This window comes from Sciurus vulgaris (genome assembly GCF_902686455.1).
Source record: "Sciurus vulgaris genome assembly, chromosome: 1".
Classification (NCBI taxonomy): Eukaryota; Metazoa; Chordata; class Mammalia; order Rodentia; family Sciuridae; genus Sciurus; species Sciurus vulgaris.
This window is the reverse complement of record NC_136461.1, coordinates 155,977,617-156,005,414: the sequence shown is the minus strand read 5'-3', so window position 1 is coordinate 156,005,414 and position 27,798 is coordinate 155,977,617. Positions and strand designations below refer to the sequence as shown.

The 27,798-nt window shown below is 38.2% G+C and overlaps 1 protein-coding gene across 1 annotated transcript in view; it reads right to left on the bottom strand.

Annotated features, from left to right (window-relative positions):
* Window positions 1-1,964: 1,964 nt before the first annotated feature.
* STMN2 (stathmin 2) overlaps window positions 1,965-27,798 on the bottom strand; it is a 50,708-nt gene continuing 24,874 nt past the window's right edge. The window contains exons 2-5 of the mRNA XM_079155100.1: window positions 25,999-26,094; window positions 21,451-21,623; window positions 9,901-10,092; window positions 1,965-3,130 (exon numbers count right to left, since the gene is read on the bottom strand). Of these exons, the coding sequence (XP_079011226.1) occupies window positions 3,071-3,130; window positions 9,901-10,092; window positions 21,451-21,623; window positions 25,999-26,094 (521 nt within the window). The 3' untranslated portion in view covers window positions 1,965-3,070. The remainder of the gene's footprint in view (window positions 3,131-9,900; window positions 10,093-21,450; window positions 21,624-25,998; window positions 26,095-27,798) is intronic.

The following is a 27,798-nucleotide window of genomic DNA, read 5'->3' as shown; positions in this document are numbered from 1 at the left end:
TTTTAAAGACATTTAGAGAAGTTAAACAAAGCACTGAGGAAACCAAGACTCTTAAGAACATCTTTAAGTGGAACAGGCTATGTACTGGATAATTCACTAACTGATATCACCCTTGCAAAGAGTCTAGGTCATTTCTGAAAGGGTTGGGAGCATCTTAGAACTTTTTAGGCCCTACTGAAATGTGCTGTGTGAGGCCCTGACCTCACCTGCTTCTCAGCCCTGCCCAACCCCTAGCTGCATTATTCCTTTCTTTTTTCAGTATCCTGCAAAATGTAGTTATTTTCTTTCTTTCTTTTTTAGATTTCTTCTACTTCCACTTTCTGAATAAGGCTGAATGAGTTTCTGTTTACACTGCCTGCCATGGAACATGCTCTGACTGAGCTAGGTACCCTCAGTGTGGCAGCCACTGCAAGTCACACTCTGGATCAGTTTCATTGTCCATAGCAAGTGAGCCGTTCTGGCATCATACTTTCAAGTTTTGGCAGAGACCTCAGGAATCAAAGATTCTGGAGGTGGGGCCCAGTAATCTGCTTTTAATAAGCCCTCCAGATGACCCTGAAACACACTCAAAGTTGAGTACATCTGGTATAGGAGAGCTTCACAGACGTAAGTTGTCCTCACCAGAGAGCTGAGACTTGGGAGTGGTCTGCTGATGAACTATTAGTGAGGAGAGAAGTCATGAGAGGTGGTTGTTGCCTGGAGTTACGACTTAGCTCTTTGTTTCTTCACTTAGAATTAGATGGTGTGAAGTGATGGGAAGACTTGAGAGGAAGCAGCTGGACTGGTCAGTGATTGCAGTTCAAGGGCTCTCACAGTAGTATGAGAGGTCCATCAGTTATTTTGAATATTTCAGAAAGCTTTATGGCAATGATCTGTTTTCCCTCATATGCTGCATGGTCTGACCAACACAGCCCCATTTGCTACTTTTAGGCCAAAATAAGCTACTAGACTATCGGCTGATGACCATTCCTGTTTATGTTCCCAGGTCTTTACACAGAATCTGGCCCAAGGAAAATCATCTGTTTTCAGCACTAATTTGTATAAATCATTGTGAATGTAGGGCTTATTTCATGCTAAACGGAAGCACTAATGTTCTAAAGCATTTGTCTCGTTTGTTGCAGTGTTAGGTTCTGACAAATATGAAAGGATATTTGAGATAGAGACCAGGTGGCCTCAGTGCTACCCTTGGCTTGTTAGTGGTCCTGGGGACTTTAACCCAATTTGCTTATTCATAAATCTGCGTGGTTTCAATTATTTATGACTTTCTGTTAAAACTGGATGTTGTTCCTTTGGTCCTGCAAGATCCATCTGGGCCAGTGACAGGACCCTGCTGTGTCCATGTGTGCAATGTGCTTACTGGCAGTACAAAATTCAGCAATATGGCAGAGAAATCACATTTTAACAGACGGCCCAGGCTGAGGGAGGTGTCCTGTGGGTGACATGCGAGGACTTGGGAAGGTGCCTGGATCCTCCCAGTGCCGAGGGGGGCTCTCTTCCTCGGCCTTATCATCTGAGCTTTCGTTTCTCCTTCAGCCTCTGTGTAGTTAAGGGGATGAGGATGAACACTGTCTCACTGGTGGGCCTGTCCCAGGGAGGGGCAAAGAGGAGCGGCCTGCTGCTGCAGAAGGGAAGTGGTCAGCCATGCCCCAGCTTCCCTCCAGTGCACAGCTGTCTCTTTGCTTGCGAGAGCATCCAATCCAGTGGCCACCCTTTTAAAATTGGAGCTCCAGGGTTAGAATGTGAAGGGGCAAGAGAAGAGACCAAACCTTTATTAGTTCACAGAACTCCAATTCTTTATTAATCACAGCTTGCTCACAATGACATACAGGAAAATAGCACTAATGAAGAGTATATATGCAGGCAGCAACCTTCAGGAGTTGGGAGGTGGGAGTTGGGGGAGAAACGACTTCAAAACTGCGATAGGTACTTATGGTGGGTATCTGGTGATTCTCTTAGTTGGCACAAATGCCCTGCCTAGCCCCCTTTGACTGCATCAGCTTCACAGATGGAGTGATATTTTTTTTCTTTTTTCTTTGTTTAAATAGGCAGGAATGCCTCACACTGGGGAAGAAAGACCAGCTTGAGTGGAAGTCCGCAGTGCTTTTGATTTTGTTTGTGTTTGAATGCAACAACCAGCTCACAGTTTCCAAGTGGAAAAATATTCAGTAGCATCATGTACTTGTACTATAGGTAAAAGCTTAAAATGAACATCATCAATCATGGCATCCACAAATAAGCCACCTGACACATTAATTCATTCCATCAAAAGAACTTAAACTAGAGAAGTCAGCCCACTTTATGAAGAGTGATTTTTGCGGCTGCTTGAACCATTTGGATGTGGATCTGTGTTCAGCACTTTAAAAGGTTCAACCTTTTGCTTCTACCCGGATTGATCTCAGATCTGTCTTCTCATCCATCCCTTTCTAAAGCCAAAGCACATTTGCAGCACATAATCCAGGAGAAGCAGAAGTAAATGCTATGACTGGTGGTTTATCTTAGCCTGGTTTGTAGTTTCTAGGCAGTAAGTAGATTATGAGCAAACAAATGTGGAGGTTCATGTGGAGTCAATACCTGTGGTCTAGGTATGGTCTTGGTCAAGCTCAGAGACTACAAAGTCACCTAGGTCATTAGGCAATGGTGGGTTTCTAGCACCATAGACTGTCTACTGACCTCATTTTTCTGTTAGGATGAAAAGGGCAGGGAATGGAGTTAGACATGGGGAGCTTCAAAAAGAACAGACCTTGCAAATCCATTTGAGTGGAAAGACACAACATCAAAAGCCTGTTACAGGACATGTAAGATTATGAAATAACTTGCATAATGCAATACTTGTATTTTTTAACAAAAATGTAAGTATTTACAAAATAAGATCCAAGGTATTTTTAAACATCAAGCAAAACATTCTGCAAAGAGACCGCATTGACTTTTTTTAAATTTTGATTCTTTTTTTGTTTTTATAATGAGTTCTTTTTAACCATGTCATACATTTCCCATACTGATATCGCATGATCCATTATAATATAGGCAGGGGGATTTACTATCGGTGGGGCGTGCCATACCCTCCCTCGCTTCAGCCAGACAGTTCCACCTGGAGTTCCTTGTTCCTGCGCACCTCCGCGGCATGCCTCTCCTAGAAAACACCAAAGGGAGAGAATGACACAGAGCAGTGCAGTGTGGTCCACACAGGGCAGGATGGCCTGCTCCATCTTCTGCATAATGAGGACATGGCTGGAAGTAAGGACATGGCTGTTTGACGTCTACCTTTATGAAATTTTCATTTCACAAGAAGGGCAAATATGGGCACAGAGAAATGTCACATTAGAGGATTTTACAAGACTTACAGTATCTTTAAAAACTATGATCAAAAAGTCATATGATTTGAGGATTTTGAATATAATGAATTCTGTATAAATCAAGAGAGTAGCTATAAAATATCAAATTGTTGGTTTCCCTATCATTTTTTAAATAGTGTCTTTCCTCTTCCTGAATATTTCATATTGTTTCCTAAACTCTTGACCTGTTCCCTTTATAACTTGTCTGATGGCTTTTCCTGTCTTAGTGTCTGGTCTTTTCCTATACCTACATGATGTTTCTGTTTAATGGAATTGTATTTTCTTTAAAAAATATTTTTAACATATCTTTTAGTTGTAGATGGACACAATACCTTTTGTTTTATTTATTTATTATTACGTGGTGCTAAGGATCAAACCCAGTGCCTCACACATTCCAGGCAAGCATTCTACTATGTGAGCCATATCTCCAGGCCCTGGATTTATATTTTCTTGCTTGAGATTCTTAGTTTTCCAGTGTAATCTTACCCTTTAAACCCTGTGGCTGTTGTCCCTTTCTCCAAGAAGATTTTCATGAGACCATAGGTTAAAGTAATTTCACCTTCTATGTGAATATCTGCATAAACAAATCTTTCCTTTTATGTGACATAAATAAACTTGAGAGCATTCCTGTCCTTCTGTTATAGTTGACTACAGGCTCACTGAGGGTCTGTCCTGTGTTTCTCATTTCTGTTCCACCTGCAAGCCTAATGGAGTGCTTTGCACATAGCACAAAACAGGTGGATGTTTATTAACATGAGGAAGGGAGGCACTAGCCCTGAACTGAACCTCTGAGAAAACTGATGGGGGAAATATGGATCCAATATTTTTTTAATACAGGGTTCTACATTGAATGATTATAAGCATATTGTTTTGCATATAGTAGGTGCCAAAGTATATTAAATTGAACTTGTAAATGTCAATTATTAGTACTATTATGTATTATTCTATTTAGTATATTGTTTATGTAAAGTTCCAGAACTTTCTTGAGTTCTGTAGTTTCCTTTAGTTCAGGGGCAATAACATTGACCAGATTATCATTAAACTCAATTCACTTCAGGATTATATACTTATAATAGATTATAAGTATTAGATTATAATACTGAGCATTTATTAGGCTATTAATATGTACTAGGCCAGTCTCAACACAGACTTTAGTTTCTTTAATCCTCACGGCAATCCTTTCAGACAGACTCTGTTATCATCCCCTTTTTACAGATGAAGAATCTGAGGTACCAAAAGCTACATTACTTGCTAAAGTTCACCTAAGTGGTAAGCTGATGTTCAAACCCAGAGAATCCACTTCTTCAGTCCCTCTCTAACTATTGCTGTACAATCTGAAGGTTAGTGTGAGGTGACAGTTGCATAGGAGTGAGGCAAAGTGGGTCTTTTCAGGTGTAGGTTCTAGAAGAAAGATGCATAGAAACTCTACACTTACTTCAGTGATACAGAATTGGAGGAATTAGGGACAGGTTCAGAGCACTTTTATCTAATTGGTTTAAATGAGCTTCAAAAACCATGAAGAAAGAAGAGGCATGTACAGAGAAATTCAGTCCTGTTTGGAAATGACTCTGGGAAAATTAGCATGGATGCAGCTGATTCTCTTTTTGTTCGGCTATTATAAGGAAAAGATGCAGCAAAATCTTTTTCTCATGCAAAAAGAAAACTGAGAAAAGGCCTGGACCATGATTATGCTAGAAAAACACAAATCCTCAAGCTTAAAGATTCATATAAATCCATCTTCATAAGAGGAAGCAATTTATAATTAGTATTACTAATCTCCTTTAGGATGTACTTATTATTATATTCAAAATTTGTTGCAAAGAAATGAGTTTTGCCATAGGGAAAAACAAATATAATCTGTGAGCTTCAGATAACATGAGAAAAAGGAAATTTAGATTCATTCTTCTGAGTTGCTACAACATTTTGAGGCATTTAATCTATTATTTGAAAACTTTACATTCCAGTTATTAAATATGTATTCATGAAATGTTAATGCAACTTGTGGGAGAACCAAAAGCAGACATACAGGGGGGTATGCAATTGTTAGCATTGCCTGCTTTTCTTATCAGTAAACTGTTATTATTAGAAAACGTGCAGTCCAGAGTTTCCTAAGGCAGTTGGGAGACTCTAAGAAGTTCATCCAGAACACTGTTCTTTGATAATATTCATTTCATTATTGGGCTCCTAAAATTGGCTGGGCAGTATCAGAACCCCTTGGCTAGACAGACCCAAACATCTAAATTTACAAGGTTTTTGCAATTAACCTTCTTCCTCCCTTCAGTAAGAGGGAAGTGTCATAAATAGTATTTTCGCATTGTGTGTAACTATTTTTTTGATACGAAAAAATGTCTTAAATGTGGTTTAGGAAAACTTCTAGTTCTCTAAAAATGAAGTTTAGTAGATTTCTCCACTGGAAGGTAATAACTATGAGGTCTCTTTTTTTCTTTGACTTTTAATGTCCCTTTAATTTCACTAGGTACCAAATGTAATCAAGGGGGCTTGAACTAGATGACTTAGGGTTTTAATTCTATCTGTGAAATTTTGTTTCTTGAGTCTATTTAAATGCAAAATAAGATTGATGTCATCAGGAATATTTCTTTTATATGAAAGAGGGGGCAGGGGTGAGTCACGAGAAGCCCAGAGAGCTCCCATTTTCAAACATCAAGACGATGGCAGCCATGGAGTCACGGGTAGTAATGGAGTGCAACTGTCCATCCTTCTGCTGAGACTGCTTACAATGCAGTGTTTGATGACTAATAAATAGTAGTAGCTTTAGCTTAGTAAAGAAGTTTGGAGTCAAAGATAAGCAGTCTGGTCTAGACTCTGCAATCTACTTAGCTTTGTGGCCTTGGCCAAATGGCTTAACCTTTCTAAGGAACAGGCTTCTTAGATGTGAAATGGTGATACTAACAGTATTTCCTTTGTTTGGATTAAATGTGACAGTAAATGCAAAGAATGCCTGGCCTACGATGAGCAATCAATAAAGGTTAGTTTTAATCCTCTTCCCCCTTTCATTATTCATTCATCACATGTTCCATAGTAAATGGCTACATCATCATTCTCACATGCACTTGTGAATCCGAATGACAATAAAACAAAATACCAGCCAGATGAGAAGAATATAAGGTTACAACAGATGCAAATTGAGAATGGTTGAAAATTTTACCTAGAGAGTCCTATGCTATCAAAATCACTCAAAGGAAAAGAACCACAGCATTTCATCCCCCAAAGACAAATATATTTTTAAGCTACATCATATTATGTGATGCTGTTTTCACTAGAACAAAGGCTATAATGCTTTTGATTCACATTTGTTAGATTATTGGAGGTGAAATTACCAATTATACTGAGACCACATCTTTTATTTTCTAAGCACTGTCCTTTGTGGTTGGATAGGGTAAACTAGTTGCCAAGCTTGTCTGGGTGATTTACTTCTCTTGTTTTGGAACAGCCTGATATTGTTGGTATTTATTATGGTATTTTAAGTTGGAGAGGCAGGTGGGACAGGGGAGAATTTCCAGCAGGATGCTGTGAAGTACTTCAAAGGAGGAAGGATTCCGTTAGGGGAAGAAGAGAGTGTCTCTGTAATCATTCCTGCTGGTAGAACAGGTGTTTTTCCTGGTGTGGCAGCCTTGATGTGGATCGGCTTTCACTGATATTCTTCAGTGCCTTGGTCTTTACTGACTGAATTGGATCATATTACACGTCTTGTTCTCTAATTGTGGATGCTATGCTATTTAGTGATGTATTTTATCTTGTCTGCATCGGGAAAGAGATGGTTGGTAAATACTTTTTGATGTTACACCCCCTTTCAGGTTCCTGAACATATAGTAGGGACTTCATAAATACTCGTTGAAGAATTAACTCATTAATAGCTATTGTTTCTGAAGTAATCATCATTTGATGTGGCAGATTTCAGAAGCGCTTATGCTATATGGTCAGTTTTACACATTTTTCAGCATTATTATTGATCTTTTTAATTTCTATTTTCATAAGAGTAATTTTATTTGAATAAAAGGCTAGATAGTGATCATAACAAAAAAACAGTAGTTTTTCTATATACAAAAAACAATTTAGTAGTTTTAGTCTATACAAACATAGACATAATATATAACAATAATTTTGCACCAAATCTACAATCTATTTAAAACATATCAAATGGAAGTTATTCTGTTACTTTCTCAGGAATATTTCTACTTTATTGAAGAGAAAAAATATGTTGGCTGACAATGGTCAAAGATCCTATTAGATTTAAAAAATGTCTCTTTAGCTATGGAATATCAGAAAAGAATGAGGTCCTAGAAATGACACTGGCTATATTGTTTGACCATGGGATAGAATACTGATGGCCGAGATTTCAAATCAGAGCTGGCTACAAACCACAAGTCCTCAAACCTGGCTGCATATTGGAATCATGTGGAGAGTTAAAATATATCTATATCTATATCTATATATCTATATCTATATCTATATCTATATCTATATCTATATCTATATCTATATCTATATCTATATCTATATCTATAGATAATTGCCCTTGAAGAATCTGCAGCTTGTTGCCAGAAAACTAAGACCCTCCATGGGTTTGTTATTTGCAGGAAAAGTTGTATATAGATAAATACATATGTGTTTGAGGGGGACTCTGTTTGGGTGAGAGGTGGTGGAAAGAGTACAGAAAAGAGATGGGCAGGAGATGGTGATCATTTGAAAAGCATGGAGAAAAAAAATTGTCCATTTAAGTCTAGTACTTCTGGAAATACTGGTTAAAATATCAAATTCAATGACCAATTTTATAGTTCACATCAGGAAGGATATGCTCTAGTTTTGAATAGGCATAATCTAAAAAAAATAATGCTTCTAGACTGTCAATGATACAAATTTTGCATTGGATATTAAAGGTGTAATTGAGAATGCTGGGATAAGATCAGCTCAGCATATACCATACCAAGCAACTGCACTTGATTTTTATTAGGGCCTAGGATATGAAATGAAAGTGAGTCAGTCACAGGTATAGCACACAGTGACTTTCTGCTGTCCATGGTCCTAGCACTGGCCAAGCAAGAATTTCCTGTTCTCTGGGAAAGGGTGAATTGAGGGTAACTGGAGGAAGACTGACTGGTTCAAGGGCAGGGGAATATGTTTTAGCAAACAGAACTTTTCTCTTCTGTACCTCAGTAAAGCATTTGTTTTGACACTATACATGTAACCTGCTGAGAGCCCAATTCTGTTGTTTCCCACAAATCATTTGGGTAAAACATGATGACAGTTCTGAGAGTTGGGAGACACTGGCATAGAAATAAAAATTCCAATCTCAAGTTTCAGGTTGTGGCTGAAGCATCCAGTGGCTACTCTGGCTCCTGCTCATGTCCCTAGTAGCCTCAACGTCTTAAATCTGTGTCAAAGCCTACGCTCCCTTCTCCAGCAAAACTTAAAAAAATTTCTTAAAAGCACAGATGCCCATGAAAATCTTGAAATTACAGTTTTTAAAGAATTTTATGCCTAAAGTCCTTTCTCTTAGCCTGAATCTGTAGAGATGGGGAATGAAAACACAGAATCACCAGAACTTCCAAATAAGGCTGCCTGGACCTTAAATGAGATGGGCCAACTCTACTAGAAAACATGAAGCTTCCTAAAAAATACTCAAAAAACAGGAAGTGGATCTGTCTAAACTCCCAGCACTGCGATGACAGGACTGTCCTGTTTCTCTATCCTCAGAACCACACATCTAACAGTTCTCAGTACTGGCCAGGAGAGTGACTGCTCAAAATGTTGGGGCATCTTAAAGTTCCTATTTTTTGAGCTTAACCCAATGTTTGGAGTGGGAAAAAGCTAACTTACCATAGCTACGCTTCAAAGGAAAGGTTTTTTTTTGGGGGGGGGGGTTAGGTGGGGAATAGATAGCATAGAGCCTATGAAATAAAAAAGAGAAAAGATTTCTCAGTGGATCTACAGCACTGCTCATCCTGATTGATGGGTACGAGTACATGTGCAGAAAGGCCACAGAATGGCCTTTGATGAACCAAACATCCACTATTACCTTCTCTTTGTGGAGTTCCATGCAATGTTATTATATGTCAGTTTTCCATGTAGATTTCCCAAAATGGAGAGAATGGGCTTACCAGTGTACATAAATATCCTGGTCTTTCCTGAATATATATTTTACAATTTAATATTTCTATTAAATATATATTAATTAAATAAAATATTCCTCAGTTTATTATGTATTAATATAACATTACTATATTAAATGTGTAATATTCTCAATGTAATACTTTTCCAGTAGTTTATTTCTTAAGGTTTGAACAGCAAACATTTGAATTAGCCACATCGAACCCACTGACTACTGGAAAATGTAACGAAATTGCAGTGTTATTGTGGGTATCCCAGTTTCTCTACCATGTTTTAGCTCTTAACTGAGCCAACACTACTCTGAGACCCTCCCCATGGGGTCAGTTGTTCTAGTACATGCAGCAAATTTGGACTAAGTGTTTGTGCTCACAATTATGGGGTTCATTCAATTGTGTTGCCCATGAAAGCCTCTATCTGCTCGGGCCTGTGTTGTGATTACCTTTTCCTGCAGACGTTCAATAATAGCAGCTAGATTAGCCTCACGGTTTTCCTTAATTTGTTCCATTTTCAGGATCAGCTTTTCCTCTGCCATCTTGCTGAAGTTGTTGTTCTCCTCCAAAGCCTTCTGAAGGACTTCCCGCTCATGCTCCCTCTTCTCTGCCAATTGTTTCAGCACCTGGGCCTCCTGAGACTGTGGAAGAAAAATACATCCATCTTATAATTACCTGAACACCAACCTGGCAGAATAATGAATGGTCCATGGGTTCCAGGGAGTGTTCTTTTCAAATGAAAAGCACTTCTAACATTTTCTATAGAATGTGCTTGGTTAGTTGGGAAATATGCTTTGTTCAATATTCCACTGTGGCTTTTTTGGACAGACCATCTTAGAAGGAGAAGTATTTAAACCTTATCAAGGAGTGTTTTGTTTTTTTTTTAATAAGTTGCTGTTAAGCATTTATGCAACAGGAAATGCTATAATTAATCACTGGATGGCCAAGTTCCCTCAATGCCTGAGGAAAATGGGTGAGGACTGAGGCTAGTTTTATTCCTTTTGCCTTTTTCCTGTTCCCCTTTTTTCTGATCAACTGTAGGCGTGGACCTATAATAAGATTTTCACCTTTCCTCAATCAAATCAACAAATTACTTTCTGTTTTTATTACATGCCTATCCCCTCCTCTCTTTTTACCCATAAGTCAAATTCTCTTTGGAGACCTGAAAACAGTACAAATTTAATGTTCACTTGGCCAGAGACAGCAGAAACTCCTTGTTATGATTCTTTCTTTAATGAACATTCTGAGTGTTCATTAAAATCATGTGTTTGCTCAGTGATTTGAGCAGAAACATCAAGCCACACGTGCCTCTGGCATCGCCCCTGTTACTCTGCGCACTGTAATTCTCCTCTAGCTTCAGGAGGCTATATGGCTCTGGGGGATGTGTTATTGCTGGGGTGTGGGATAAAAATGTAGGTGCCTGTTATCTACCTTCAGAGATTCTGATTTCAAGATTCTTTGGTGAGGCCGTGGTATCTACATTTTTGATAAGCAGATCTACTGTAGGCAGGCAGGCCACAGTCTACTTTTTGAAAAATGCACTGGCATGGGCTTTATGGTCAGGACTGTGTTTAAGCCTTAGTTCTGTTGGTGACTCTAGATGTGTTATTTACTCCTCCACACTATGTAACTGAGAGAAGTCTTATCCAATACTGAACTATCCAAGTTTAAGACCAAATTATTATTCACTCCTGGGCAGTTACTTAGGATTGACTGATTCTCTGAGGTGAGCCTTCACTGGAGTCTTGACAAATATGAATATCTAAATAATTGTGGACTGAAAAATTCAGAAGTGGCCTGTTGAATACTGATTACAATTGAAAGCATTACTAGGAAAATCCTTAGTTGATGGTAGTGGTTGTGGGCATTTGCTGGAGAGAACTTGATGCATAGGCAATGGTAAAATCAAACAGCTTTACAAGTCTTCGCTCCTGTGTTTATTTGGAAGTTCATCTGGAATAGATCTGTGGCTCACTGAAGGATAGACAGAAAATCCTGAGAACTAGCCTTACTTCTTGCTTTAATTCCATAAAGGTTTTACTGAACATTTACTGAATTCCTTACATTCTTTATTTGATTTAGCTTTCAGGAAAGCTAATATGAAAAATGAGAAAATGGTAACACCAAATTACACATTTTTCTAGGTGGTTCATCTTCTTGCCTCTAGAGGGGGCTGTTATTAAAGCAGCCTACAGAGATGATGCTCTTTACTTTTACGGGAGTGCTGGATTGCTGGGCTTGGGTGTGGGGAGGGAGGAATGGAGGAATGGAGGGGGGGCGGAGGGGGAGAGAGAGAGAGAGAGAGAGAGAGAGAGAGAGAGAGAGAGAGAGAGAGAGAGAGAGAGAGAGAGATTGTTTTTTACTGTTATAGGGGACATGCTTTAAAGTCTGTCTCTGAGAAAAGTCTTCATGAAATTAATTTTTCTGGTGTATGGATAAGAATAGTATCCCTCTCCTAGGGTTATTTGTCAGTATCAAATAAGGTTTTCCTCCCATGTTCTGTAGATCAGTGTTTCCAATACTGCCCTGACAGAATTCAGCTGTATTTTTTATGGCCATTTGTTTCAAGCAGTCTTTCTACAGGAGCTCCTGTGGCACCCTGAAATTGGGTTCCAACGTGGTATTCAGGAAACCTGTGTTTGCATCCCGTTTTTTTGAGTGTGGGGCCCACCTTAGTGCTGTGAACATGGAGTTCCTGGCAACTGGAGTGAATCTGCTGGTCCTCAGGCTGGATCAACTGCTCACAGAGAAAGTCACTGGGGGTGAACAGTTAGCAGGAGGCCACTGCAAAGGCTGAACATTTCATTTTCAGATGCTCAAATTAAATTGGCACTCAGCTCAGTTCTGTTTTAACTCAATGTGTATATTTACATTCTTAATTGCTTTGCAAAAGAGCCAGAATCAGGAGGAGGCAGCAGGGGAGGAGGATTGAGAAGAGAAGACTTTAAAGAGTAATATAGCAACACGTACCTTTTTAAATTTCTGGCCTTGGTGGGACATATTTAGTCTGCATGAACACATCCTCCCACAGTTCCCATTGTGAGTGATGGAGAATTCCCACTCTGGGAAGTGTCTATTGCATTTACTGGAGTGCAGCACTTGGCTCACTTCGAAATGCTTGTTAATGGGTTAGTACTTTTGCAGCTGTTGGGGCTAAACAAGACACATGGCATAAGGATCAGGTGCATTTTTCTAAGCACAATTAATAGTGTGAATCAGAAATAGAAAGCAATACAGAGTATCATCACATGAGCCTGAGGCTAGGTGACAAAGACCTAGGAAACTGGGCCAGGCCATCCTTCAGGGCTGCAAACTTCTGGGGTGCCTTTCTTTATACACTGGAAGTGAATATAATACCCACCATTGCCTCAACTAATGCATTTTGAGTATCTAATAATTGTCCATGTATCAAATATTTAAAATTCAATTCCATGAAGAAAATACAGGATGTGGAGTTCAATATAATGAAAAGCATTCTTCATTGGGAAAGTATCTCTGGCTTTTTATTTTGGTCCCTACTCAAAATTTTTAAACAAATTCTTCTGTGGAACTAGAGGCCACGGGGTCCTTTACCTTAGTTCTTAAGATCTCTGTTACTCCATTGTTACAGAAAGTTATAACTCTTTCTCTTTTTCACAGTCTAGTCTCCAGCTATTGCTGCCTATAAATTTTCTCACTGTATTCCTGGGAAGAAATTGATTCCCACATGAATAAAATTTAATGTTCCAATTATACCCTCAGGGAAGAAAATTGGTTCTGATTCTTGTATGTGTATCATGAGCAAGTATGAAGTTAGAGAAAACGGCCTTAAAACACGACATGAAATGAGTATTCGGTTGTAGAATAAAAATGTGATATACAAAAGTAGTAGCATATTCTTTCATTTTCAGTAGAAGTAAAGTTCTCATTACAGGTTCGGATAGGTCTTCTCATGTTATACTTTGGATGGGCAGATTAACAGAAAGGAATCTTGATCATGTGAATTGAGAGGTTGGAGAGGCATTTGCTGAAAGTGCTTAAAAATAAATTGTTCATGGAAAAGCCCTCTGGCCTTGGAGGAACATTTCTGAAGACTGTGTACCTTATGTAAAAGGTTGCTGATATACTGAAATGGAAAATTAGGGCAAGTTGACGATTGACTGATATAAAGCAAATGTCAAGGCAAAGTATAAAGCTGAGATGTGTGAGGTGGCATCTGGGGAGACTAGGAAACCTTCTCCATGGTACTGTTGCGGAAACCAATGCACATTACTGGCGAACACCTTTTCCAGGCATAAACCTCTTCACGTGGAACTCAGATGACGGGAATAATGACATGAGAGGTATGTGAAGGGAAAGTAATGAGACAGCTAAGAAGAGTTATTGTACATTCAGGAACACTTCAACGTTTTCCAAAGAGGTTAATTACCATTTCTTTTATTACCCAGTATAAGAGTTTAATTACCGCACAAATGAAATGGAAGATAAATTTGAGTTAACTGGTATATAAAACTCATTTTACTTTATGTACACATAAGAGATTTAAGGCTACATTTTAGTTAGTTAGCACTAGTTTCCCATTATTTCTGAAGTAAACACATTTCTGTCCTTTATTTTCTGGCTTCTTTTCATCATTTGGGGGACTTATTACTTGCTTGCTATCCAGGACAAATGATCACATACTAAACTCCCAGTAGCAAATTGCCTTTATGCTGGTAGGTTAGGTGATGTGTCTGTAATAATTGGCATTACAGCTAACAATGAAGAAACATTATTAACCCAGTTAAAGTCACAAACAACGTCTTGTTAAAATGACAGTTGAATACAATCATGTTAAACCAAAGGGTGCGATATTCATTTTATGTTGAAGAGTCAGAAGCATACTAAGAAATTTAAAATGGTTAAAACCCAAAGCCCTTTGGAATGAGTCCCTCCTATTCTAGCACCTGTGATGGTTTTCACTCCTAGGAAAAGAAATTTGGGGTGCTCTTCATTGAGAGGACCTCACCAGAAGGATTCTGTGGCTTGTGTGTCAAACCTGCTTCCTGAATGCCAAACTGCGAATACTCCAGCACTGAATCATGAAATCCGGTGCTGTAAAAACCACCCATCTTTCCCCAAATCCCATCTGAACTGTCATTTACCAAGAGAGATGTAAGCCTACCAGGTTTTGTAAATAATGATTCACTTTTATGCCACCTCATTCAGAGTAAGCAACACATCTTCTTTTTAGGGCTTCAGTGACTTTGGGGTTCATCATGCCGGCAATGTCAGTGTGTCAATTAAAATCTCACTGCACTGGTTTGAGTAGGGTGCATTTTAATTTAATCTTTTTGGTGTGAAGTTTTATCAATATCATTGAGATCCTTTTCATCATTTTTTATATTAATTTTTTCAAGTCACATTTAGTTGGACCATTATCTATCAAACTGACTATACTTTCATGTGATTTGATAAGGAATATTTTATTATGTAAAAATATCTATAAAATGTATCTGTGGTTAACATTTCACTGTGTTAATTAAAACCACTTTCCTTTATAAAATCAAGAGTTTGTTAGACCGTAATCTCTGTGAGGTCAGACACTCAATGTATCTTTACAAAATAATAGTTAACTCTTTCACAGTGCTTGTTACATGTCTTCATGTGCAGTAACCTTCTGATTCTCATGATCACTTCATGAAATGTGACCTATTACAAGTCTCATTTCATAGATGGGTAAAAGAAGTCAGAGAGAATAGGTGACAAAGTCAGTAAGTGGTGGGATAGAATATAATCATGGCTCTTCTCTTAATCCTATGTTCTTAGCTCCCATGGTTTTATTTATTTATTTATTTTGGAACTGGGGATAGAACTCAGAGGTGCTTTACCACTAAGTCACATCCTGGCTTTTACAATTTTTTTTTGTTTTTGTTTTTTTCATTTGAGACAGGGTCTCACTAAGTTGCTCAGAGCCTTGCTAAATTGCAGAGACTGGACTTGAGTTTGCAATCCTCCTGGCTCAGCCTCCTGAGTTGCTGGGATTACAGTTGTGTGCCACCAAGTCCAGCAGCTACCCTGGTTTTAAAGATGCTTTTAAACACTGCACTTTGCTGAATATGACTATCTTATCAATGATTACCCAAACTAGAACACCCAAGAAAGGAAAGAGAAATCATTAATAATGATATTGAAATGGGAGAAAGTTGTCCTAGATCAACTGGTAGCCTAGTCCTGCTACCTCTTGCTAGATAAGTGTTAGTTGAATGGATGAATAAATGAATGGGTAGATGACTAATTATAATTGGTTGTAGTACAGAGACTTTGTTTTCAAGAAGTGAGCTTCAAGCTGATTGCATGAGATTAATACAGTCTCAGTGGAGGTGAACACTGACCCCCAAAGATAATTACAAAAGGGAAAAAAATCAGGAAAGATGTATTCTTTTTATCATAAGCTTCTACTAGCCAATCAATGGAACATTAATTCTGGTTCAAGGGAAGCTGAGGGAATATTGTCCACCTAGTAACCAGATGGTCACTGCTGCAATAGTGTCCATAGATGGAGTGAGGAGTTGGAGAAGCTGCCAAATATTTAACATAAAGTAGAATTGATCCCACATGGAGACATCTCTGTGGCAGCCTTCTGGCTGTGAATCCAGGAAGCCTGTGCCACAGATTCCAGGTCCCCAGTTTCCAGATAGGATCTCTGAACTCCCAGGTTCGGGCCTTAAAGATATCAATGGTGATGGCGGTGTGTGTGTGTTGGGGGGGGGGTGGAGCTCACAAATTGTTTAGTGTTTAAAAAGTCCTAACAGAAATTATACTTCACATCTATATCCAAGTCTACCTTTATTGTATTTTCTTTGAGTTAGAATTACATCAATTTAGTGAGAATATGCTTATTATGATCTTAGGATGATCAGAAATATGAATTGGCAGGTACAGGTGTCTTTGCTTATAACCTTGGCAAGAAAATTTACTAATACTTATTTAAATGGAGTATGAGTTCTAGGTAGGCTCTTTAAAAATCTCTAACTCATGGGAAAGGAAATTAGTCCAGGGCAATGAAACTATTGCTGACTACTGGATCAGGGTGTGTTTGTGTGTGTGTGTGTGTGTGTGTGTATAGTTTTGGAAAGCCTTTCCTGACTCCTCATGTCTTGTGTAATTGAACTTGTACTCTAACCTGGCATTCAAGGCCCTCCCCAGTCTCACCTTCCAGCTATCTATTCCCTCCCCAAAGTGACTCCTCCAAATTGGGTCACCCAGTGCCCTGAAAACACACTTTCGGCATTCTCAAACCTGCCCTTGGTTCTCTTAGTCTAGACATTTTTCTGTTCTCTCTATTTAATCTAACACTATTTTTTGAGTTACTGCCCTCTTTAGAACAGATACATGTTTGAAATGATACTATGATTCACATCAAGTAGTGATATGGTTTTATTTTCTCCCACGACCTCTATTGCACTTGAAGTCAAAGCCCTTCAAATACTAGCTTCTGACCTCAGATCCTGCTCGGTCTCCCCTTGCATTCTCTGCTTCAGCCTCACTGGCCTTTGTGTTGTGTCTTAAAAGAACCCAGTACACTCTTACCTCAGGGCCATTGCACTTGCTACTCTCAAATGTCCTGTCCCCAGAGAAGAGCTGCATGTTTTACCTCCCTCCCTGGTTTCATGTTTCTTTTCAAATATTTTCTTCCTTAAGAGACCCTCCTGTACTGCACTATGCAAATAGCTCCTTCTATCACTGCACTCCTTATTCTTTTGCCTGCTTTATTTTGTACGCTCTGACGTATTTTAAATTATGTTATTAGCTACTTTTCTCCATTGGAATGTAAGGTTGGTGGGGGTGTTCCTGATGCCTGGAAAAGGGTCTAACCAAAAAGCAGGTGCTTGATGGATATCTCCATATCCATCTAGGGTGACTTTCCCTAGACGAGGAATTTCTTGTATTGTAGAGTTTACTTAATGCAATTTCAGATGTCATTTGGAAATTTATTGACTACAATTTGTTTCAGGATGGGAGGATGGAATAGAAAAAAAATCAAAAGAAGTTACATATTGGCATTTTAACATTTAGCCTAAGTTTTATAATTTATTTATTCACTTAAAAGTATTTATAGTGCTGGGTGCCTGTACTCTCAGCTTCTCAGGAGACTGAGGCAGTAGGATTTCAAATTCAAGGCCAGCTGGGCAACTTAGCAACGCTCTGTGTCAAAATAAAAATAAAAAGGGCTCTAGATAAAGCTCAGTGGTAGAGTACTCGTCTAGAATGCATGAGTCCTTGGATTCAATCCCCCCACCACAAAGTATTTGCAGTACTAACTATTGTTAGGCACTATTAAACAAAAGACACATATCGCTACCTTTATGGAGTTTATATTCTAATGGGAGATAAAGGGTTAAATAAAACTATGCAGATAAACATACGCTTACCAATTATACTAAGTGCTACTACGGAAAAGCTGGGGGTACCATGAGAGAGAACAGAAGATGAGCCTGGGCTCAGAGAAGTCTCCTGTCCAGTCAAGAATCGACATGCAACAGAAACCACAGGGAGCCAAGGAAGAAAGTGTGAGATTCAGAGGGTCCCTAACTTTGTAACGCAAATATTGAAACCAGAGCACAGAAATTTCTTTTTAACTTTCTGAATTTCTATATCAATATAGAAATATCTGTATTTCTAGTTATAGATATAAATATCTATATTTCTAAAAATATTTAATTTTAGGGAATCAGTAGTTTTTAAAACTTGAAATATCTATTTTTAGAGAATCAGTATTTTTTTAAAAGTTGAATCTGAATACTAGTCTGGTACCAATATGAACGACTTAGGCTTCCCTGTTGTTCAGTAGAAGTTTTCCCCTCTTGTCATCTGTGCTATCCAGTTCCATGGCTACTGGCCATGTATGGCTCAAAAAAGATCTTGAAATACAGTTGGTTTGAATTGAACTCCATTGTAAGTGTAAACTACAAACTGGATTTCAGAGATTTACTATGAACAAAATAATGTGAAATATTAATAATTCCATATTGATTACATGTTGAAATAATGTTTTGGGTATGTTGGGCTCAAATATATTATTAAAAGTAATTTTGCACATTTCTTGTTCTTTTAAATATAGCTGCTAGAAAAGTTTTGATACATGTGTGGTTCACATTATATTTTGAAAGAACAATGCTGTTCTTTGTAGCCACATAGAGTTTTCCACTCTGTTTATATGAAAACAAGCACATAGGGTGTGTGCAGGGCAAAAGAGAATTACAAGTCCTATGGTGTATTAGTGTATAAGCTAAATAGTTATTCTAATTGTTATAGTAGCGCTAAATATTTGCAGATAAAAATGGAGCACATCTGTAATTTTGCATGCTTAAGATCCATTTTCCCTTCTGATGAAAACACCTGTTCTTTTTTTTTTTTTTTTTTTTTTTTTTTGAGAACTAGCCTTCCACACTTCTCACCCCAGGGATCTTATCTACGTTTCCCTGCAGGTCAGGGGTGGGCATGTGAAGCAGGTTTGCAAACTGAACTACTGCATCCCTTGGCTGTAATGACTGGTTTAGGATTGGGCATGGGATCCAAGAAAGGTCACTGAGAATCCATTCTAGGACTTTTGTTAGAACTATTAGGAAAGAGAAACTTTACTTTTTTGCTGGAGTTGCTATGTTGTGAGAAAAGTAATTTGGCATTGACTGAAACTAAATATTTTTAGTAGTGAAACCAATTTGATGCAAAGAGAAATGACAGACATCAAAAGAAAGTTTTCTGCCCAAACTGCTTGATCACCTGGATTCAGCCGTTCGTTCCTGAGGGCATAGCCATTCCCTGACTTTTTAGTCATACATTCACTTTTCATTTCAGCTAGCTGAATTGGATTTGGGTTATTTGCATATCCTCACTAAGATATCTGCGGAGATATGTGCATTTACAGAAGACTCTTTAAAGAGAATTAACAGTTCTTCAAATGAGTGCTAATTAAGTCAGTACAATCCAATAGAAGAAAATCAATTGATGAATCGTTAAGCTGGTTCTTTCTGTTAATTAGTTACACTTTCTTCTAATTAAAAGTCTACCATTAGGACATAATCCACATAATGATTTTTGCATTGAAAAATTTTAATTATATGAGAAATGTAATAGAATACTGCTTTTTAAAGTGTTCCAAAAACATATATATTGCCGGCATCATAATGCTGAATGGTTACATTTATGAATGTTGTTAAGCTGTGTGGTCAATTTCTAGTTCAGATAAATTGTTTAAATGTGTAATTGTTGATAATTTATTGCTGTCAGGATGCAGGAGTTTTACCAGAATCATTAATTAGTCATCAAAGGAGTTTTATATGACTTATAAATTAACACCCAGGTAATTTTGATCATCTGTTTTTTTTTTTGTCAATAATTTTCTCCACATTAAATATACCTAACAATACCATTAATGTTCTAAACCATGGTGCTGAACTTTGGTTTCTAGTTTTAATTTCTGGTTAGTCAGTAACTTTGTATTCTGATCTCTACACATCAACTTACGGCTAGAACATACACCTGTGCCCATCCCTACACCTATTACCTGCAGGATGCCAGTGCTTGGGTGGGAACTTAAACTGTCTTGAGTGCAGCATGATCGCCACCGTTCCAGCTGGTTATATCTATTGGCAGCAAAGTGTTGATGAACTGTAACTGAATGATTTAGTCTAGCTTTACCATGAGAAGAAAGCTATCAAAATGATAATTATCTTTTTTAAAAAACGATAATCCCTGCACATATATGTTTAATAGTTTAATAGGTTTAATAGTTCAGTTTCTTCCTGTCTAAATCTGTATTCATAACATCAGTAATTGATAAAATAGTGTGTGTGTGTGTGTGTGTGTGTGTGTGTGTCTTCCAATACTTGGAGAGCCTCACTCAGGTGAAAATTAGAGTTGAGATTAATATGTTACATATCACGGGAAGATTTTTTTAACCACCAAGTTCAACATTTTCTCATTCAGGAAATTTAACCTGAGAGCTTCTAATCTTTGGGCTTTTTATTTGATATCAAACCTATTTATGTATGTATGTGTAATATACGTACACATGTAGGCACATATACACACATGTGCACACACATACATACACGTTTGCTATGTTTGCTCTGTGTTCCCTGTTGGAGCATTTAGTCTTTGGAAAAGGTTGCTCTTCATTCCTTTTGTAATTATCCAACACAGAAGTGTATAATGTGTTGGCTGACTTTTTATAGAAAATGTCTACATAAAATAAAAAAAAATGTATTTAAAAATGCAAAATTTCCACTCATAAGACCTTATGTGGAGTGTATTTTTAGTGACTACATGAGTCTAAAAATCTATGTCAAGGCTTAGAAATGGGTAGAGGGAGATATCAGAGATCTCAGAAAAGGTCTTGATCTTGGAAGGACTAACTTCAAGGGCAGACAGGGAGACTCTGAGCAGGAAGCCCTTAGACTGGGGGGAAACCACATCTGGGCTGGAATGATCTTGGGGAGAAGAACTGGTAATTAATAGTTTCAAGGAAAATCAAGCAGGACACTGGGGGTGTGATGCAGACCCTGAAAGGGAGCATTCGCCATCTCTGTGCCTCCACCCTGATCCCAGAAGTCGCCTAAGGCTGTGCTTTCTCAGAGCATCCATACTGATGACGAGGGAGGGAGGTTGTTACGGTAAGAGATCTAAGAAGAGGAGAGAGGACATTGAAGCTCTGTTAGCCTCTGAGAATGCCAATTTTGGCTAGCCTCAACTCAATGTTTGTTTAACCATAACTGAGGATGTTTACACCCCAGCAAGCCTGACTCTGTCTACTGAAGGCCTGTGCATGTGGGATGGACAGGTTCAGGTGTTACTGTCCCCTGAAAACTTTGGTTGAAGTGTGTGTGTGTCTGTGTCTGTGAGAGAGAGAGAGAGAGAGAGAGAGAGAGAGAGAGAGAGAGAGAGAGAGAGAGAGAGAGAGAGAGAGAGAGAAAGGGAGGGAGGGAGAAAGGGAGGAAATGGAGAGAGAAGAACTTAAAATCCTATGGAAAAATTACCTTTCTTCTTTCCTCTGCAGCCTCCAGTTTTTTCTGGATCTCCTCCAGGGACAGGTCTTTCTTCTTTGGAGAAGCTAAAGTTCGTGGGGCTTCTGAGATAGGAGATGGTGGCTTTAAGATCAGCTCAAAAGCCTGGCCAGAGGCACGTTTGTTGATTTGCTTCACTTCCATATCTAAGAAACGAACATTGAGGAATATTAAGCATGTGGAACTTGAAGCTTAGGTTTATTTTAATAATTTGGATTTCAGCAATTAAAAGTAGTATTCTTACTCTAGGAAATAAAAATAAATTGCTGCATATGATAATTTGCTCTACATTAGTTTGAACGTATAAGATCTCTCTTTAGTAGCACTATAGATATGTTTTAACGGAACAAATATTTGGTTTTGAGGAACTCAATAATGTTACAGGAGTTAAATAATGTTAGGCATCCTTGGGAAAAATAGCCCGAGTTGATTTTAGACTGAGCTTTATTTTCCTTTTTTGAATAAATATGAACTTTGTATAAAAATGAAGTAGCACAGAATTATTTATTTATTTTTGGAAATTACCACGATGGGAGGCACATTTTGATTAGATGGATGAGGAAAAGAACACAGTTATCAGGTTCTCAGATATAATCATATATGTGTGTGTGTGTGTGTGTAAATTACATATTATTACAATATTACCATTCCTGTGGCAGGAATTTACAAGAACTTTGTTAGAACCAAAATAACCTCCTTAGCAGTTAGAGTATTTGGCAAAGTCAGTGCTAATGTGAAAAACATCCTGTTGGTTCCTGACTTGTCCATCAGTATGTTTGCTGCTCCCAGTGATGAAGTGTGGGGATCCTTATCTTCAAGATGCTCACAGTCTAATGGGGACAAAGGACAGGAGCCCACTTTATTATCTTCATTCCTATTTTGTTGCTACTTGGAATATCCTTCTTGGGTACAACTCAGCTGCAGTTGGGAGTCAGGGAAAGAGTCAGTGAAGTGGTAGTGGTGTTTGGGGAGGACAGCCTCTCCTCACTAATATGTACACATACACGTGGAATAGCATTATGCCTTCAAAAAGCAAAAAACAAAAAAACAAAAAAAGGAAACTCTGTCATTTGCACCAACATGGATGAACCCAGAGGACATTATATCAAGTGAAAAAAAGCCAGGCACAGAAAGATAAATACCACATGCTGTGCCATCTGAAAAAGTAGAATTCATAGAGACAGAGAGCAGAAATGGTGGTTACCAGAGGCTGGGGGGAGGGTGTGGAGACGGAGAGATGTTGGTTGGAGAGTAAGAAATTTCAATTAGGCAGGAAAAATACATTCATAAGATCTATCGTACAACTTGGTGACGATATAGCAATGAACTGTGTTCTTGAAAATTGCTGAGACAGTGGATTTTAAGCGTTCTCACCAAAAACATGATAAATGGTGTAATAATATGTTAGTTTAATTTAGCCATTCTGCAACATATGTATATTTCAAAACGTGTTGCACTTCATACTGATGTACAATTTTTAATTTGTCATTTAAAAAGCCCCTGAAGAATAGCTAGTCAGTTTTTTCACCAGTGGCTTAAAGATAAGCAGATTATCAGGCCTTCAGGTTTTACCCCCAAATAATATGATTTATAATATAAAATAACATAATTTACAGTACAAAAGAGTGATAGTATCTGCCAGGACATTTACAAGTATGTAACTCATAATAGTGAAATATGATGATTTTTTTTTTTAGAAAAAAGCTCTTTGTGTTCAGTCCCAGCATCTCTCTGAGGTCAGCTTTCTTGTCCTTGTTTGCAGCCTGAACCTTCCGTAGATTAGGTGGTTCTCTGTTGTGCATCACCAATCTTCAGGTACAGTTGTCCTTTGGGACCTTTGGGGGTTCGTTCCAAGGCCCCTTGAGGATACCAAAATTTGAGGATGCTCAAGCCCCTTACATAAAACGGTGGAGTGTGTGCACGTAACCCACTCACATCCTCCAGAACAGTAACTGGTTTCAGATTACTTATACTATCAAATTAAAAAAAAAAACAGTATGCATTTATTATACATATTGTTCAGGGAATAATGGCAAGAAAAAAAGCTCATGTGTGTTTAGTACAAATGCAGTTTTTTCTCAAGTACTTTTGATCTGAGGTTGGTTGAATCTGCTGATGCAAAACTCAGGATATGGAAGGCCCTCTGTATTTGAGAACAGTTATGATGTTCCCTTTTGAGTCTTTCCCCTAGGCTAAACGCCCTCTGTCCCCTATAGTGAAATTGCTCCCTAAGCCTCTAATGTATTGATGTCCCTTTTAAGTTGTAGCAAAGACTGGGCCAGGTCTCCTGGTCAGCTCTGACTAGAGCACAGCAGAGAAGAAGCACCACTTCTAATGTGAAGATAATGCTTCCGCTGACGTTCTTTTGACAAGCTCAGTGCACAGTGGGGCTGCGGTAAGGTTAACCCCAGACTGACAGGATTGTCTTAGATCCCTAAATGCTAACAAATAATCCAGTCACAGCTAGTTCAGCAAGTATATTGGAAATAATGTTTTTTTTTTTTTTTTTTTTTTTTTTTAAGGTAAAAGTATGTTAAAATTTCTGGAAGGTATCCAAGATTATAATTATATTTTAAATACAACCAACACAATTTATGTAAGCCTATGAAAAGAGCTATTAGGGAGCATGGGAAAATAGTTTATTTAATAAACTGATGGAATTTAGAATAGTTTACGTTAGACTTTGGAATCAGAACTTTCTGAATTTGCATTGGTATAGGAAGAGCCTCTGATTGCTCTATGACATGGAAACGTTAAGTCCTTTAAGTTTTCATTTCCTCATTAAAAGACAGGGATCAAGAGAGCACTTTCCTCATAAGTTTGTTGTGAAGACCAAAAGATAAAGAACACTTAATGTAAATCACAGACTGTGGCATTTCCTGTTTATAAAGGTAAACGATAAAACCAAATACTGTTAATTCCTGTTAGATTGGTTGTCTGCAGTAAATAATTCACATTAGTATCATGACAGAAATACAAGGCTGAGTTAAAGACTTCAGAAACTCGAAATTCCCCACCTACTTTCCTTGGGAAGCAGTGCGTTAGTGATATGGGATTGGATACTAGACTTCTAAGAGCCAGTGGATACGGAGCTTTTGCTTTTCTTCAATCCCTTCAAACCATCATGGTCTCCTGGGTCCTATCCACTATGTTCCACTTCCTGATTGTTTGTATCCTGGAAGGCTCTCTACTAAGCCCTGAGTCTCTTGAAGGTGAGGACAACTCCATATTAATCTTTGGACTCTCAGTGACAACATGGAGTTATTAGATTCCCATAGGAAACACTGCTGGATTCCCAGCTACAGCTACGTCTGGAAGAAAGTAAAGATCGGTGTAGTTTATGTGTTGACCGAATGAACATGTTACAAAGTAGGCTTGGGTCCTGCATTCCAGTGAAAATTATGGTTGGAAACTGAGATCCCTTCACAGGGAGGGCATTTCCTTCTGAAAAAGTTAAGTAGCACTTACAGACAGAAGTGCTAGCGCCAGGACAGAACAACTTTGGAGGGAAAATGCCTTTGAGTCCTCAAATAGGCTTTAAACGCATACAAGGGGTGACCTGCTACAAGGTCATTTCTCCTTGTCTTTAATGTCTTTCTTTACAAATGTGGAAAAGAAAAATACTTGTGAGCCATCAGGTAGCAAACTATGCCTCAGTTATTCTTGGCATACCTACAACATCATCAAACATTTTGATGACTGAATTAGATGAAGATAATTTTGTTGATAATGACAGTTACTATTGTCAAGTGCTTCAGGGGCCAGGCTTGGTGCTGATGTCTGATTTGCATTAAGTCATTTAAACTTCATAGCATCCCTGGGAGGAGATGCTCGTGTTAAATGAGGCTGAGAGAATCTAAGAGTTGGCTTGCCTGAGGCCACATGGATAGTGGAAGAGCCAGAAAGGAAAACAAACTAAGCACAATCCATCAGGATAGATCAAACCTAGAAGGTTGTGCTTCAGTGAAGTTGTCATGCCAGCTCTTTGAAGTGGGGGGAGGGAGGGAGGGGTTGTCTTTTTAAATCCTCTTTGCTTCGAGCCTCAGTCATAAGTCAGTTTTGTTTTTTAATTCAGTTACTGTTATTAACTTGTTGGTATACATATGCAAAATCTAGGAACTTCATAATGAAAAATAGTGATGGTTTTTGATTTTCTCTTGAGTGTTCTGAGTATAAAGCATTTTCTTACAAATTCTGATCTACTCTAATTGCAGCTTAGTATATATTACATTATTTGTTAAAGCCTTAGACATACTGTGGATGTTGATATATTGGATGTGGCTGCTAATAACAACTCAGCCATGCTTCTTAAGAGACATTAATGTGCTGTTATTAGCACCAAATTCAAACTGTTTTGAGCATTAGGCAATCAATAAGACCTAATAGCTAGACACAGCAAGTCAATAGCAAGATCTACAAAAATATTGATTTAATTATACCAAGAGCTATGAGAAGGAAGCAAATATAAGCAGGCTTTTGTAAATGATCTTGCTAGCAGGGCATTTCCATTTGGGCACTTACCATCGTAAGTGTAGATGTTGATGTTGCGAGGTTCCGGGTAGAAGCAAGAGCAGATCAGTGACAGCATGGACAGCTCCTTCATTTTTTCCTTGTAGGCTGAGAAGAAAGACTCAAGTTAGGACCTTTTGTTTTTTGAATTTCTTCTTAATGCTTCTCTAAATTTAAAATAATAATTATAGCATACTGCAGAATGAATATTGCCAGGTACACTGCTTTGCTTTCTTTCACAATGAATAAACATGTCGAGGGCTGGGGTTGTGGTTCAGCGGTAGAGCTCTTGCCTAGCATGTGTGAGGCACTGGGAATGATTCTCAGCACCGCATAGAAATAAAAATAAATAAATAAAGGTCTGTTGACAACTAAATAAATATTTTAAAAAATGTGGACAAAGCCCTGAGAAGTGTATTCCTTATTACAGAGGACATGAATTGCATAACAGAGCAAGTTAGTTAAGAAATGAAAGGGTGTTAGATGGAAAAGGGAAGGAATTAAGATCCAGTAGGATAGGAGGGAAAAATAGGACAGATATAAAGGAAACAGACTCAATTAGCAGAGAGACAGAACTGTTCTAGAAAACATAAAAGCAAGTCTATTGTATGAAAGCAAGATTCACGAAGGTTCAGCCTGACCCATCACATACTCATTTGGGGATGGTCAGAGAACTAAGTTACGAAGCAGATACATCCTCTAGGGACATTTTCTTGCTGCTTTCTATCATCCTCAAGTACATTGTCTTATCTCTTCCTCTTCTCACAACTACTGGGATGTGAGATGTGATAGGAACTCCTTTCCTGCCTCTGAAACCCAGCTGCCAAGCAGCACTTCAGACTGTGCTGGCCCTCACTTCCCATCTCCATTACATTTTCTCCTTTCTTGTTGAGAAAGCCTCCTACTTCCTGCGTAAACTTGGCGAGCATCTCATTACTATTGGTTTTAAACAGTCAGAAGGGGATAAGAAAGCAGGACTCTTTCACCTTTGTTGATATCTAATTAGTGAAATTAATAAATGAAGGAAAGCAGAAGAAAAGAGGCATAAGAAAAGAAGGCATAAACAGAGGTCACGACCTAGCACACTGAACTTAACAGGTAACGTTTGCATCTTGGCAGGGTCATTTCATCAGCACTGTAACCCAAGGGAAAGTGGGTACCTTAGGAAGGAAGGAATTCCTAGAAGATGGATTTGGACATTATTGGCAGGTGCATCTTCTTTTGGCCATTAAGATACTGATTCAATAATTAAATGTTTAGAGTCACGAAATGTTAGACTAAGAAGTTTCTATGAGAAAGTAGGAAACCAAGCCCCAAAGAGCCAAAGTCACACATGGGCACGGATGAAGATGGGGTCTCTGGAAAAACTGCAGTAAGTTAATCAATCTATCTCAAGATTGCTGAGAGTTTTCTAGCTCTACCATTTAGCATGAGATCCAATAGGCCACAGTCAGGGCTGAGAATGTTGGCATATTGTTGAACCAGACACAAAGATCAAATATTTTCAGTCTTATATAATTCAATCTAACGTATCCAGAGGACCTGCAAAAAAGAATCTCTGCTGCTTATTTCCTTAAAATAAACTACGCAATTTGCCATGTGCCTTAAAAGTCCTCGCCAAAATCCATTCTGAGGAACTTTATTAAATGCCTTTGCAATTTTAGAGACTGAATCATACTTCTTTGTCTTATTTCTTTATTGGTTAATGAAATTCCATCCCTTATAAAGACCTAATCAGATCTTTACATGGATGTTCAATGTAAATCACAATTTCTATCAGAGGATAGCACATTTAGTGGTTTAATACATTTA